Source organism: Haematobia irritans, chromosome 4 (genome assembly GCF_050003625.1).
Source record: "Haematobia irritans isolate KBUSLIRL chromosome 4, ASM5000362v1, whole genome shotgun sequence".
Taxonomy (NCBI): domain Eukaryota; kingdom Metazoa; phylum Arthropoda; class Insecta; order Diptera; family Muscidae; genus Haematobia; species Haematobia irritans.
Window position 1 is genome coordinate 177,831,320 of NC_134400.1, and position 17,242 is coordinate 177,848,561.

General features: G+C 34.5%; 1 protein-coding gene across 1 annotated transcript; it reads right to left on the reverse strand.

Annotated features, from left to right (window-relative positions):
- Positions 1–3,932: 3,932 nt before the first annotated feature.
- LOC142234567 (uncharacterized) lies at positions 3,933–4,992 on the reverse strand. The gene is made up of 2 exons (XM_075305735.1): positions 4,936–4,992; positions 3,933–4,863 (listed from the first exon to the last, which is right to left on the reverse strand). The coding sequence occupies exons 1-2, from the start codon at positions 4,936–4,938 to the stop codon at positions 4,060–4,062; spliced, it is 807 nt and encodes a 268-aa protein (XP_075161850.1). The 5' UTR covers positions 4,939–4,992; the 3' UTR covers positions 3,933–4,059.
- Between the last annotated feature and the right edge of the window lie 12,250 nt (positions 4,993–17,242).

Here is a 17,242-nt window from a genome sequence, read left to right on the forward strand (position 1 = left end):
AATATGCTTCTCTTAGAGGCTCCACAAGCCAAATCTGGGGATCGGTTTATATGGGGACTATATATAATTATGGACCGATGTGGACCAATTTTTGCACGATTGTTAGAGACCATATACCAACATCATGTACCAAATTTCAGCCTGATCGGATGAAATTTGCTTCTCTTTGAGGCTCCGCAAGCCAAATCTGGGGATCGGTTTATATGGGGGCTATATATAATTATGGACCGATGTGGACCAATTTTTGCATGATTGTTAGAGACCATATACCAACACCATGTACCAAATTTCAGCCGGATCGGATGAAATATTCTTCTCTTAGAGGCTCCACAAGCCAAATCTGGGGATCGGTTTATATTGGGGCTATATATAATTAAGGACCGATATGGACCAATTTTTGCATGGTTGTTAGAGACCATATACCAACATCATGTACCAAATTTCAGCCGGATCGGATGAAATTTGCTTCTCTTTGAGGCTTCGCAAGCCAAATCTGGGGATCGGTTTATATGGGGGCTATATATAATTATGGACCGATGTGGACCAATTTTTGCATGATTGTTAGAGACCATATACCAACACCATGTACCAAATTTCAGCCGGATCGGATGAAATATGCTTCTCTTAGAGGCTCCACAAGCCAAATCTGGGGATCGGTTTATATGGGGACTATATATAATTATGGACCGATGTGGACCAATTTTTGCACGATTGTTAGAGACCATATACCAACATCATGTACCAAATTTCAGCCTGATCGGATGAAATTTGCTTCTCTTTGAGGCTCCGCAAGCCAAATCAGGGGATCGGTTTATATGGGGGCTATATATAATTATGGACCGATGTGGACCAATTTTTGCATGATTGTTAGAGACCATATACCAACACCATGTACCAAATTTCAGCCGGATCGGATGAAATATGCTTCTCTTAGAGGCTCCACAAGCCAAATCTGGGGATCGGTTTATATGGGGGCTATATATAATTATGGACCGATGTGGACCAATTTTTGCACGATTGTTAGAGACCATATACCAACATCATGTACCAAATTTCAGCCGGATCGGATGAAATTTGCTTCTCTTTGAGGCTCCGCAAGCCAAATCTGGGGATCGGTTTATATGGGGGCTATATATAATTATGGACCGATGTGGACCAATTTTTGCATGATTGTTAGAGACCATATACCAACACCATGTACCAAATTTCAGCCGGATCGGATGAAATATGGTTCTGTTAGAGGCTCCACAAGCCAAATCTGAGGGTCCCTTTATATGGGGGCTATACGTAAAAGTGGACCGATATGGCCCATTTTCAATACCATCCGACCTACATCGATAACAACTACTTGTGCCAAGTTTCAAGTCGATAGCTTGTTTCGTTCGGAAGTTAGCGTGATTTCAACAGACGGACGGACGGACGGACGGACGGACGGACATGCTTAGATCGACTCAGAATTTCACCACGACCCAGAATATATATACTTTATGGGGTCTTAGAGCAATATTTCGATGTGTTACAAACGGAATGACAAAGTTAATATACCCCCATCCTATGATGGAGGGTATAAAAATAAATTTCATCCCCGCTGGGATTTGAACCTGTGCCGTTTGACTTTTTCGCTTCCATGGATGTTCTTTTGAGAAGGTTTTGTACATTACGAGAATTTTTAATTTTTTTGTTGATTTTTAATGGAAAAAATATATTTATACGAAAATATATGCCGAAAATAAGAAATAAAAACGATGCATAACATAAAAAAATATTTTTTAGAAAAATATTTGATAAAAAAATTTCCGCTGGTGAAATTTGAACCTGCGTTTCTTATTTTTTCGTTCATACTAATAAAGAACATCTCGAGAAGCAATTAGAATGTTATTCCTTGGTGTCGTATTACGATCATATCACAAACATTTGTATTGACCTTTCGACGCTTTACGTTCAATGGCGTTTGTGGCTGACTGTGCTAAGGCGTTCTGTTATGGTGCCAGAAAACCCAGGTTCAATCCCTGGTCGGAGCGAAAAATTTTTCAAATTGTAAAAATTAGATAATAGAAAAATAATAGTGTAATAAAACATATGGATGAAAAAAGAATTGAAATTGGTTAAATTTTTTTCGCTTTTTAAATTTCTTCATTCAAATTAACTTCCAGGGCATAACTTCTAAAGCAATGCAAAGGATCCAAAAAAGGGAGTACTTCCGTCCTATGACAAGCCCATGTAAAATTCATTGGAGATGATCCAAGTTTGCACTAGTTCCGGATCACAGATTAGGGATCCAAACTACTTTTTTGGAAGCTCTTTTTTTGCTGGAATACTTAAATAGCAGTTCAGGATGAATTCCTACAGAAATAAAATGTTGACATAGTTTTCTATAGAAATAAAATTTTGACAAGAATTTCTATAGAAATAAATTTTTGACAAAATTTTCTATAGAAATAAAATGTTGACATAATTTTCTATAGAAATAAAATTTTGACAAAATTTTCTATAGAAATAAAATGTTGACATAATTTTCTATAGAAATAAAATTCGGCCATACTATCAAAATCCATTGCAAGCCCTGCTTTTTTATAGAAGTAGTAACTTTCCCTTGTTGGTTCATGCTTAAATCGTTGAAACATTTAAAATTCAATATACATACAATCAAAGGATATTTATACACCCGAAAAATTGTCGCTAATAAGATTATAATAGATAAAAAGAAATAAAAAATAAATCATTTCTTTCGAAAAAAAAACCTTTTTTTTATCATAACTACAAAAATGTGTTCAAAAATAAAAACATTTTTTTGCGTACATTAGTTAAACAAACTAAAAAACGGGAAAAATTTACATCAGTATCACAAAGATTTACTAAATTCGTACCTCTCACAAAATATAAATCACAAAATGTAAATTGTACTATAAATGCGCCCATCTTGAACTTAGTATGCCACCTTTTCCTTCAAGCGACAAAATTAAAAAAAATGTCTAATAATGATATGTCGAAAAATATTTACTTATTTTTGTGATTTCGGCGTGATGTCAGCATTTGTAATTTTTAGTTAAAATTTTCTAAAGATAATCAAAATTTTTCTTCCTGGGTTCACTGTTTTTTTCAATGTTTGAACCTGCAAAATAGCTATCAATTCGGTCTAGATTTAAATGTGGTCTGATTTGTCCAAATATACCATATATTACTCTCATTATTCTCATTTATTTGCTGGGTAATGTTATATAGTAAATTTTAAATCTTCAATGTATCACTCAGTCTCACCCAATTTTCTTACATGTTTCCTATTTATTACCGAAGTTGGTTTTCTCTAATAAGAAGATATTTCAATTTGAGCAGTTTTTTAACAAAAAAAGATTGGGTTTACTTGCTAAAGAGGTCAGTTGAAAATTAACACCTTCGATAGGCCCGATGTGGGCCGCCGTATGGCGTGGGTTTGAGGTATAATAAGTATGCCATTCCACAACATGTAACACAACCAAATATTCACTTTCCGATCATATAAATATATATTTTTGCACAGGGTAAAATACAAAAGAAGACGATCTAACGATGTCCATCAGTCTGTAGTCATCACTTTACAGTCTTCAATAATGAAGCTATCGTGCTGAAATTAAGCACAAGTGGGGTAAGTTCTAGGATAGGTCATATCGGTTCAAGTGTTGGTATTACCCCCACATAAGCTGACTCCCCAAATTGACTTCTTCAACATCTAAACGCACTATTTTTTAACAGATTTGTTTGAAATATAAAATCTACAGATATTTTTAGTTCACAAAAGGATATGTCAAATTTGTTTTATATCGGAATAGCCGTTCTCTCGATTTGAATTTTTGAGGGTATAGAAGCCACAATTAGATTTGTATGAAATTTCGTTTTCAGTTCTTGAATTTACCAACATATTCCTAGCTCTCATTTAATACACAAATGTAAAACTATTACTTTTTGGTAAATATTTTTAATACTTTAAACAATTATTTCTTTTCACTAACAATTTCCTTTAATATCGCCATCACATTTCATTAAATTAATACGTTCGAACACATTCACTAAACAGAACTTCCGTTAGAAACGGTAGGCACGTTGTGGATTGGGATAGTTGTAACCATTATCACCACCACCAGAACCAAAACCACCGGAGGGTCCACCAGATGAAAAGGATCCGGAATAAGAAGGCGCTGGAGCTGATGGTGCAACATGATGGGCTTGAGGTCCAGGTGGGACATATGAACGTGCAGGAGCACCATAACTGGTCGATGGTTCAGAACCACCGCTAGAGTATGAGGAACCTGCACTATGACCAGCTGATGGTGGGACATATGAACGAGAAGGAGCAGAGGCAGCACCACCACCATGATGAGATCCACCAGAAGAGAATGATCCAGAAGAAGCCGAACCTCCGTGATGGGAACTACCGCCAGAATGGAATGATGGCGCTGGGCCAGGAGCAGATGGGGGAACGTAGGATCTGGATGGAGCGGAGGGAGCAGCTGGAGGGACATATGATCTTGAGGGAGCAGTAGCAGATCCGTGGGACCCACCAAAGGAACTACCGCCATGAGATCCGCCAAATGAGCCACCTTTAGAACCGCCACCATGAGATCCACCGAACGAACCTCCATGGGTGGCACCACCGTGAGATCCACCAAATGAACCACCGCCGTGAGATCCTCCAAATGAACCGCCACCGCCGTGTGATCCTCCAAATGAACCGCCACCGTTGTGTGCCCCTCCAAATGAGCCACCGCCGTGAGATCCGCCATGGCCACCGCCACCACCACCACCTCCAGGTTGAGGATAGTTATATCCTAATTCGGAGACATCAGCTGCAACAACAGCTACCAATGCTAAGGCGACAACAAACAATTTCTACAAACGATAGAAACAAAACAAATGAGTATTCCACATTGTTCAATTACTTTTATTATTCACAAATCTTACCATTGTTTCTTGTAAGAGTAAAATGGAACTGAGTAACTATACGAAATATGGTCTAAGACCAAATGTGATTCCATTTGTAAAATCTGAAACATTTTATATGGATGCCAGATACACTTCGTACTTGTTTTCTTCTATTCTATATGATGATGATGACAATAATGATTATAAGGTAATTTTGCCTCTCCCTCTCTAGCTGCGTTAGTTATTTTTTTTTATCTTTCCTTTTATGATGTATTGTTGTTAATGTTTAAAGTTAATATTTTGTAGCTACGAAAAAGAGACGAAATAGACAAACAATGAAATCCCATGAAAGAAAAAAATATGAATTTAGAAAAAAAAATATATACAGATATATCTTGGATGTGTGCATGTAGCCAGAGGCGGATCTCACTAAGCAAGGGTCTTAATTTTAGTTGGGCCTCTAAAGTAATTACAAATTGTCTTAAGTTTTTGTATTTACATAAGGTTTTTTTCTAAGTGTAGAGCTATGTTGAAAAAAAAAAAAATATTTTTTAAGCAAAAAATATCTCGTGTCTTTTTATTATTATTTTATTTTAACTATTTAGACCTAACTTATTTTTCTTTCATATTGTCCCGACGATTCTCATGTCATTAAATACGAATGTCATTTCAGCGTAGCACAGAAAACGCAGATTTACTAAAATTTTTTTTCTTGACCAAATCTTGATCATTTTTTCTTGAAAAGTTCAGCAATTCGAGTTTAATTTCCATTGAACTGAGGTCAACTTTCCTTAGCTTTAATAAATTTGAAAGAATTTTTCAATCTGAATGAAGTATACTTCAAATTCTGTGGTTTTTGGTAACCTGGCAGTAAAAAAAGCTCCAGAAATTAACGCCACAGCGAAATAACCTGGAGAAAATGCCCTAAAACATGGTGTATTGTTCCACAATGAAATAACTCCCCATTTGAAGATATGAAAAAATAACACCCCACCATTTTGAAAAGAAGGCGAAATATTCAGGATTTAATAATAAGGCTTTACTTACACCAAAAAAACTAATTTGATTAAATATTAAATAACCCAGCAAAAAAAGAGCTTCCAAAAAAGTAGTTTGGATCCCCAATCTGTGATCCGGAAGTAGTGCAAACTTGGATCATGTCCAATGAATTTAACATGGGCTTGTCATAGGACGGAAGTACTCCCTTTTTTGGATCCTTTGCATTGCTTTAGAAGTTGTGCCCTGGAAGTTAATTTGAATGAAGAAATTTAAAAAGCGAAAAAAAAAATTTAACCAATTTCACTTTTTTTCGTCCATATGTTTTATTACACTATTATTTTTCTATTATCTAATTTTTATACCCTTCACCACTACTGTGGTACAGGGTATAATAAGTTTGTGCATTTGTATGTAACGCCAAGAAGGAAAAGTCTGAGACCCATCGTTTAGTATACCGATCGTCTTAGAATTAAATTCTGAGTCGATTTAGCGATGTCCGTCTGTCTGTCTGTCTGTCCGTCTGTCTGTCTGTTGATGTATTTTTGTGTGCAAAGTACAGCTCGCAGTTTTGGTCCGATTGTCCTAAAATTTGGTATAGGGTCCTTTTTCGACTCAAAGACGATCCCTATTGATTTTGGAAAAAATCGGTTCAGATTTAGATATAGCTGCCATATATATTTTTCACCGATCTGGTCATAATTGGCGTGTATATCAACCGATCTTCCTCAAATTCCGTACATCCGAATATTTTATGAGTCTCGAAAAACTTGCAAAATATCAGCCAAATCGGTTCAGATTTAGATATAGCTCCCATATATAGCTTTCGCCCGATTTACACTCATTTGCCGACAGAGGCCAATGTTTTGCTCCGATTTAGTTGAAATTTTGCACAGGGAGTAGAATTAGCATTGTAGCTATGCGTGCCAAATTTTGGTTGAAATCGGTTCAGATTTAGATATAGCTCCCATATATAGCTTTCGAACGATTTACACTCATATGACCACAGAGGCCAATTTTTTGCTCCGATTTAGTTGAAATTTTGCACAGGGAGTAGAACTAGCATTGTAGCTATGCGTGCCAAATTTGGTTGAAATCGGTTCAGATTTAGATATATCTCCCATATATAGCTTTCGCCCGATTTACACTCATATGACCGTAGAGGCCAATTTTTAACTCCGATTTAGTTGAAATTTTACACAGGGAGTAGAATTAGCATTGTAGCTATGCGTGCCAAATTTGGTTGAAATCGGTTCAGATTTAGATATAGCTCCCATATATATATGTTTTTCTGATTTCGACAAAAATGGTCAAAATACCAACATTTTCCTTGTAAAATCGCCTCTGCTTAGTCGAAAAGTTATAAAAATGACTCTAATTTTCCTAAACTTCTAATGCATATATATCGAGCGATAAATCATAAATAAACTTTTGCGAAGTTTTCTTAAAATTGCTCCAGATTTAAATGTTTCCCATATTTTTTTACTAACATTGTGTTCCACCCTAGTGTATTAGCCGACTTAAATTTTGAGTTTATAGATTTTTTAGAAGTCTATCAAATTCTGTCCAGATCGAGTGATATTTAAATGTATGTATTTGGGACAAACCTTTATATATAGCCCCCAACTCATTTGACGGATGTGATATGGTATCGAAAATTTAGATCTATAAAGTGGTGCAGGGTATAATATAGTCGGCCCCGCCCGACTTTAGACTTTCCTTACTTGTTACAATTTGAAAAACTTTTTCGCTCCGACCAGGGGTTGAACCTGGGTTTGCTGGCACCATAACAGAACGTCTTAGCACACTCAGCCACAAACGCCATTGAACATAAAGCGTCGAAAGGGAAGGGCTTTAAAAGAAATGTTTGTGGAACAACTTCCAATTTTTTTTGCTGGGAACTTAAATCTGCAATAACTTGCTTCGATAAAGTGTGGACACTTGCTTCGAATTTTTCTTAAAATTCCCACCCTATTTTAATTATCCGTACTCTTTTGATTTTCAAAGCCACCATGAGAGCCTGAGCTAACATTCGTGTGTTTTATTTCCATTACAGTGCTCGGAGCATGCTCTGTTCCAAAGATTTTGTCTTTACACTGATGATTTTGGTATTGATTTCGAGGCAAAGAAGCGGAGAATTGAAGTAAGGACACATTTAAGACACAATTCTCTTTTAAATTTGAGTTTCACGTACTTGATTCTAGGAAACAAATTTTAATTTATTAATTTTTTCAATGTTTTTCTTCATGTGCTATAAAAGCCAATTAAAAAGCGTAAACGAAAACTTAAATTCCCAAATTCACACTCGACTACAAGTAAAATTGATGCTATGTTTCAAGTAAAAAAACTTAAAAAAAGTGTTAAGCTTTGTAACCAAGATGCAAAAAGTCAAAAAATTTAAAGACGATTTCATTAATATTGAAGATTTTTCTTGAATTATTAAAGCCAAGTTGACCTTAGTCAAAAGATATTTTTTTCATGTTAGGATACCGAATTTTATGTAACTATAAGGACAAAACGACTTTATTGAAAAGCTTATCGATTTTGGACAAGGAAAAAAAAACTTTATATCAGAGAAACGTGTCTTCTATGCTAAGCAAAATTCGCATTCGTTTTTTAAGCACATGAATCTCTAGCCTCACGGCAATATTTTTTTCCGTGCAGTTTTTAACCTAATTTCAGTCATATAATCCCTCATTATAATCCACAATGGAACTTTGTATCCAAGAAAAGTTTACTTGGATACAAAAATGTTGGACTTCAATATAGTATATGTGTATTGATTCCGAGCCAAAGAGTCTGTATCATTAAAATGAAGATATTTGAAAAACCCAGCCCAGCTATAGATCTAAGTTTTATAAAATGATACCATTTATTTAATTTTATATTTTATTCTTAAGATATGTGAGATAAATAACGTTGCCTAGTTCAAATGTATTAACCTTTGCATTTCAAACACAATATTCTGGCCCGAAAAAATCGCCAAACTCTAGTTTATATTTCAGTCCGCTTATGGATTACCTATTTCGTTGCTCTCTACTATACCTTCAAGCACCCAATACATAATGAATATTGTTATTATTATTGTAATATTTATATGTTTTCATAAATCTCCTTCTAAAAGCTAATTATTTTAATTGGTAGTTGTCATCCTTTAATTGCAAATTTGTTGTATTTTGTCTCCTTCAATGATCTGTTAATGTATCTACTCAATCATAGTCTCTGTTTTGATTGGTGTTTGCTTTGATCAACTTTTTCTATTTCGTTAGTTTTGCCACCTGTTTTTTTTGTGACTTTGTGCATTTGCAGTTACCCTACAGAAGCTAATTTGTGAATAGATGACAGTTTCATAGATTAGTGCATTGGGAGAAAATCTCCCACAAGAAAATAGGGTTTCTCTATAACAATAAAATTGTTATTTATCATTTATCATATTCAAAACAGGTGATAGTTCTTATTATTGTTTTTATACCCTCCACCATAGGATGGGGGCTATATTAACTTTGTCATTTCGTTTGTAACACATCGAAATATTGCTCTAAGAACCCATAAAGTATATATATTCTGGGTCTTGGTGAAATTCTGAGTCGATCTGAGCATGTCCGTCCGTCCGTCCGTCCGTCTGTTGAAATCACGCTAACTTCCGAAAGAAACAAGCTATCGACTTGAAACTTGGCACAAGTAGTTGTTATTGATGTAGGTCGAATGGTATTGCAAATGGGCTATATTGGTCCACTTTTACGTATAGCCCCCATATAAACGGACCCCCAAATTTGGCTTGCGAGGCCTCTAAGAGAAGCAAATTTCATCCGATCCGGCTGAAATTCGGTACATGGTGTTAGTATATGGTCTCTAACAACCATGCAAAAATTGGTTCACATCGGTCCATAATTATATATAGCCTCCATATATACCGATCCCCCGATTTGGCTTGCGAGGACTCTAAGAGAAGCAAATTTCACCCGATCCGGCTGAAATTTGGTACATGGCGTTAGCATTTGGTCTCTAACAACCATGCAAAAATTGGTCCACATCGGTCCATAATTATATATAGCCCCCATATAAACCGATCCCCCGATTTGGCTTGCGAGGCCTCTAAGAGAAGCAAATTTCATCCGATCCGGCTGAAATTTGGTACATGGTGTTAGTATATGGTCTCTAACAACCATGCCATAATTGGTCCACATCGGTCCATAATTATATATAGCCCCCATATAAACCGATCACCAGATTTGACCTCCGGAGCCTCTTGGAAGACCAAAATTCATCTGATGCAGTTGAAATTTGGTACATGGTGTTAATATATGGCCTCAAACTCCCATGCAAAAATTGGTCGAAATCGGTCCATAATTATATATAGGCCCATTTAAACCGATCCCCAGATTTCACCTCCAGAGCCCCTTGGAAGAGCAAAATTCTTCCCATTCGGTTGAAATTTGGTACGTGATGTTAGTATATGGTATCCAACAACCATGCAGGAATTGGTTCCTATCAGCCCATAATTATATATAGCTCCCATATAAACCGATCCCCACATTTGACATCCGGTGCCTTTTGGAGAAGCAAATTTCATCCGATCTGCTTGAAATTTGGTACGTGGTGATCGTATATGATATTTAACAACCATGCCAAAAGTGGTCCATATCAGTCCATAATCATATATAGCCTCATATAAACCGATTTCGAGATTTGGTTTTGGTGCCTCTTGGAGGAGCAAATTTCATCCGAGTGAGTTGAAATTTGGTACATTGTGCTAGTAAATGGTCGTTAACAACCATGCCTAAATAGGTCCATATCGGTCTATAGTTATATATATCCCTCAGATAAATCGATTTCCAATCACACAAAAATTGGTCCATATCAAGTTCATAATTGTATATAGCCCCCATATAAGCGACCGCCATATTTCAATTCTGGCTCTCTACGTACCGTGCAAAAAGTTCATATCGATTCGTAATTATTTGTAGACTTAAACATACATAACTTTTTTGTCTAATATATACCACGTATGGACTAACTCACAATTTAGAAAACGATGTTAAGAAGTTTTAAGATACCACAACCCAAGTATTTCGATTGTGGATGACAGTCTTTCGTAGAAGTTTTTACGCAATCCATGGTGGAGGGTACATAAGATTCGGCCTGGCCGAACTTACGGCCGTTTATACTTGTTTTTTTTTTAATATTCAAGAATTTTTCAAATTTTGAGGAATAGGCAACATTTCTTCAGCGCTAAAAGATGTTTAACAATAAATTTTTTTAGTACACTGAAAAAAAAAATATATATTTTCGTGGTATTAATCTAATCCAATCTAGCCATCCTGAATTTTCTTACTATTAAGTACACATTTCTTTAGAATAATGATCATTTAATTAAAACAAAGTTTATAACCCTTGCTTCAATTTTTTATTAATTTAGGGCACACATTTTGAAAATTTGCGTCCCTCCATTAAAGTCGTATATTTCTGAACTAATGCATATTTTTGATTTAAAAAAAATCGTTCTGGCTCTATAGTTACCGCACAAAAGTTCATATCGGTTCGTAGTTATTTCTTCCCTATATATACCGCTCAAGAACTGAATATATAGGTATTTAGTCGACCTTTCTTTTGTCTACTATATATCCCGCATGGACTAACTTACAATTTAAAAGATGATTTTAAGAAGTTATAAGATGCCTTGCCATCGGCAGCAACCCAAGTAATTTAACTGTGGATGACCGTCTTTAGTAGAAGTTTCTCTGCAATCCATGGTGGAGGGTACATAAGATTCGGCCTGGTCGAACTTACGGCCGTATATACTTATTTACTTTGAAGTATCTATTATAATTTGGAATTTTAAACTGGCATTTGCTTGTACGTGAATAGCTTTATTGATATATCGCAACAAGAAAATGAAAATTACATAAATGCGATCTGTATCGTAATTTTAATTTCATTCATCCTTGATTTCTACATTAGTCCCTAAAAATGTCTTCATTTTAAAGAAGTCGCATCTTTGGCTCAGTATCAATACCAAAATCGTTAAGGGAGGTTAAAACCTTTGGGTCCAAGTAAACTTGTTTTTGAGTGTGGAGTAAGCAAAAAATCACGTAAGAAGAGCATTTCGGGTCGTAATGATTTAAGAAGAACTCCCATTTATTTGCTGGGTTTTATTGCTTGTTTGTGGCCAACATCAAAATTCGATTATTGTACAACCTCCCTAATCTGGACAGATACAGTTTCGACCCTTGTCCGTATTACTGAATTATCCGCACTACAGTACAAAAATATTTTGCTTAAAATGTCGTTCCTCTGGAAAGAAACCTCCTCTTTCAGTGTAGTCTCTTCCATAAACTACACAAAAATAAATATTGTCGTGAAGTCAAAGATTTCATGTCTTAAAAATACGAATGCAAATTTTGCTTTTTTCCTTGTCCAAAAGTCGATAAACTTTTCAATGAAGTCGTATTGTCCTTATAATTAAGTGATTTGACTTAAAAATGAACATGAAAGAAAAAAATTTGTGCTAAGGTCAACTTGACTTTAATAATTCAGAAAAATTCTTTAAAATTAATTAAATTGTCTTTAAATTTGTTGTCAGATGCAAAAATCTTCACTACAAAGCAAAAAATCGTTCAAATATAGGGCATGTTTTTCAACACTTTATTTTAAAGACGTTTTTTACTTTAAACATAGCAAAAATTCTACTGGAAGTAGAGTCTGAATTTATAAAACAAAGTTGTCGTTAACTCGTTTTTAAGGGACATTGATGGTTTATAAAGAAAAAAGTTGAAAAAACGAAAAACTAAAATTTGCTTCCTAGAAGCAAGTACACAAAACCCAAATTTAAAAGAGAATTGTGTCTTAAAAGTATCCTTACTTGTATTCTCCGCTTCTTTGGCTCGGAATCAATACCACAATTGTTAAGTAAAAACAAAATCTTTGGAACCGGACATGCTTTTTTTCAGTGTACGAGTACCATATTGTACATATTTATCTCTCTTACATCTTGTACATATTTATATTTTAATGTTTTGATTACCTTCAACAAAATGTTACATTTTCTTCAACAACGAAAGCTCAATCGTGTGCTTTTGAATTTCACCAAAATCGAAAACAGGTGAGAATTTCCTAAATTTATTCATTCACAAGTAATCCCACCGATGATATAATAAGGTAGTCGTCAACCTCAAATAAAACTCGTTGTACAAATCACTGCGGTATAATGCTTAATGTTGTGATGTAGCTGTCAACAAATTAATTGTTTTTCGCGCGAATAACTTACAAGTGCGAGCTCACAATAAAAGCAATATGATTTATTTGGCATATTTTTGGCAAATCCAATTATGATGATATATAAGGAAATTGACCTAAAGACATATAAATCACTACATCTACACATCAAAATATCTATTGCAGTGTAGTATGTATTATATTATTTGAAATTCATTGCTTATACAATAAAACATTAAGGATTAAAAAATGGACAAAATAGGCGCCATCCTAGACTTTTATATATGAATTTAGCAATTGTGTTACACTGTTCTCTGTCATACCCCCCGTCCTATGGTGGAGGATATACCATACCCCGCAAAAAAGCGTCACCAAAAAAGTAGTGAAAATGTTCTTTTTGGATCCGGAAGCGGTGCAAAATTGGCGCAGAAGCGATGAATTTAACATGGTGGACGGATGTCCACCATTTTAACAGCCGTTGCACAAACTTTGCATCACTTCTTAAGGTGTCATATGAATTCAGTGTTTTGAGTGTGAATTAAGAAATTTTGTGATATTTTGACAAATAAATAATTTTAAAATTTTTTTAAGAGTTTTAATGCATTCTAACGCTTATGTGGAACGTTTGACATCAAATATTTTCAAAAAATCGCAATTTTGTTAGAATGGATTTAGAATTTTTTCGGCAAAATATAAATAATTTTTATCATTTTATGAATTCTTAATCTATTTTTAACCTATTTGAAACAAAAAATTTAAAATTTTCCGTTAAAAATATGAAGAAAGCAAGTTATAAAAAAATTGACTCAAATGAACTTTCTGTGCAACTAAAATAAAAACTTCTTTGGGATGTGCTTTTAAAGTTGTGCATTTAGAAGAACTTCGAAATTTTTTTGCTGGGATAGGAAAGTTGGTATACTAACTTTGACATTTCGTTTGAAACCCATCATAAATTTTGCGAAATAAACGTGGGTATAAATTCCAATGACCCTACAAATAAATAACGAAATAAATTTTTCGCATATTTCTCAAAAATAATAAAACTGAACTACAGATTAATTTGATGTTTTTGTTTGACTGTGGAACAGGGTATTATAAGTTAGTGCATATGTTTGTAACACCCAGAAGGAGACGATATAGACACATGGTGTCTATGGCAATAATGCTCAGGGTGGGTCCCTGAGTCGATATAACCATGTCCGTCTGTCCGTCTGTCCATCTGTCTGTGAACACATTTTTGTGATCAAAGTCTAGGTCGCAATTTAAGTCCAATCGCCTTCAAATTTGGCACATCTTCCTAATTTGGGTCAGAATAGAACCCTATTGATTTTGGAAGAAATCGGCTCAGATTTAGATATAGCTCCGATATATATATTTCGCCCGATATGGACTAATATGGACCAGCAGCCAGAGTTTTATACCGATTTACTTGAAATTTTGTACAAACATAACACTTAGTCGTATAATAAAGTGTGCAAAATTTGATTGAAATCGGTTCAGATTTAGATATAGCTCCCATATATATATGTCGCCCGATATGGACTTATATGGCCCCAGAAACCAGATTTTTGGCCGAATTTGGTTGAAATTTTGCACTAGGGGTACAATTAGTAGTATAGTCAAGTGTGCAAAATTCGATTGAAATCGGTTCAGATTTAGATATAGCTCCCATATATATCTTTCGCCCGATATCGACTAATATGGTCCTAAAAGCCAGAGTTTTGGCCCAATTTGATTGAAATTTTGCACAGGGAGTAGATTTGGCATTGGTAGCTATGCGTGCCAAATTTGGTTGAAATGGATTCAGATTTAGATATAGCTCCCATATATATCTTTCGCCCGATATGCATTTATATGGACCAGCCCGACTTTAGACTTTCTTTACTTGTTTTTTACTATCATTGTGTTTCACCCTAGTGCATTAGCCGACTTAAATTTTGAGTCTATAGAATTTGTAGAAGTCTATTAAATTCTGTCCAGATCGAGTGATATCTATGTATGTATGTATTTGGGACAAACCTCTATATATGCACCACCCAACACATTTGACGGATGTGATATGGAATCGAAAATTTAGATCTACAAAGTGGTGCAGGGTATAATCGGCCCCGCCCGACTTTAGACTTTCCTTACTTGTTTTTTTTATGTTATACATCGTTTTTATTTTGTTTTTTCGACGTATATTTTTGTATAAATATATTTTTTGCATTAAAAATCATCAAAAAATATCGTTGTAATTTGAAAACCTTTTCAAAAGAACTTTCACAGAAGTGAAAAACTCAAACAGCACAGGTTCAAATCCCTGCGGGGATGAAATTGTTTACTTTAATTATTGTTTTTTACTTTTTTATTGATTTTCTATTCTTTTTCGCGAAATGTAATTGTCCAAAACTTAAATTTTCCCTTAACCTAATTCCATACTTTCTAAGAAAAAATTGCATCGGAAGTGGAAAAAACTCGATGGGGGATCCCCGGATGCGCTTTAGAAAAAAATGTTTGTGGAACAACGATCGTCTATCGTACCTCACTTCGAGTAATAGAGTACTTTAGAGTCTTCATCAACCGGCTTTAAATTTCCAAAACACTTTAAAATTTGCTATGTTAATATTTCTGTGTCATTTTGCGGTATTACACGCTTACACTTCCAAGGCAATAATTAAATTGCTTGTCATATTGGTCATATTCTTCTTATTGTTAAGTTCTTTTCTCCTTATATTTAGTCATCGTCATGGTGGGTATCGAAATATATTATTGTTGTTGTAGTTTTTATTTTTTTTGCTGATTTTTTTTATTTTGTGTATCAGCTGCTTCAAATGTATTATTTGCAATTTTGTAAATTTAACAAAAAAAAAAAAAAATACCGGAAATATAAATAAGTAATTAATAATACAATTAAAAAGAGATTTTTTGTGGTTGAAAACAAAGCCAAACCCGACTGTTTGTCGTGGTCAGTGTGCAAAATTTTTGTCGGTCATGTTTTATTCAAGATAACTTGCAAGGGAATGATTTTTAAAAATAAGATGCTCTTGTAATTGTTTTTTGATTTGTCTACTTTGCACTAGGTGGCGCTGCATCCCTTGTTACTTTCTTTAGACACCACACTCAAAAAATATTTTTTTTTCTATGAAAAGAAAGATATTGGAAGAATTTTTGAATCAATAAGAGTTCCCATAGTAATCTGTAGTTGTGATGGAGTTTGCAGTAAGTTCAGTTGTATATATCTAGAAAATGAAAAGGTTGATAATTAAATATTACCGAAAGATTATTTGGCTGAATTCGTGCGAAGCCTTAAGACTTGTGTGCACCATTTATGTGTCATATACATATTTGTGCAAGCGACGTTCGTTTTTCAAAAATTTCGTTTGGGAGGAATGTATTATTTTTTTTTCGTGTATAGACTCACGGACAACTGAAATTAGATGCCATATTTTTATTCATATAAAGAATATAGGGACAATTTTGTTGGAAAAGTCCATAGCCAAGTATAAATCTTACTTTCCATAGAAAAGTACATTGTTTGTAAATTCAGGAATACATACCTGTATACAGGATAAAATGGATACTATGGACAGGTTGTTCGCGGTTGTTAGATATCATATTCAAACCACATAAAAAAAAATATTTCTTTCTCTGGAATGAAATTTTATGTGATAAACGTTGATTCTTTTACAGGGCTTAAAATCAATTTCATAAAGACTAACTCAAAAAAATGGTTTTATTTTTCTGGTTTATTGCATCTTCCCTCACATCTTCCACAAGGTTTATTTTGTTTGGCTACGTAGCTATTATTATTGTCATCATCAGACAATTATCGTTATTACCAAAATGCACTAGAAAAGTATACAGTCAAGCAGTTATATTTATAGAGCATATTTTTGGGCGCCCACGAGCCGATGTAAATAAACTTTATTTGGCAGAAACACACCTTTACTTGCCATTTTTCTTAAAAATAAACTTATGGACACGAAAATAATATATTTTTATATATGTTCCTCAAAAGTTGGCAATATGTAGAAACGATGTTTGGCATTACTTCCCGGGGAAAAGAGTGTCGCCAGAAATGTAGCGAAAATGTTCTTTTTGGATCCTGAAGTAGTGCAAACTGGGCGCAGAAGCGATGAATTTAAGACGGATG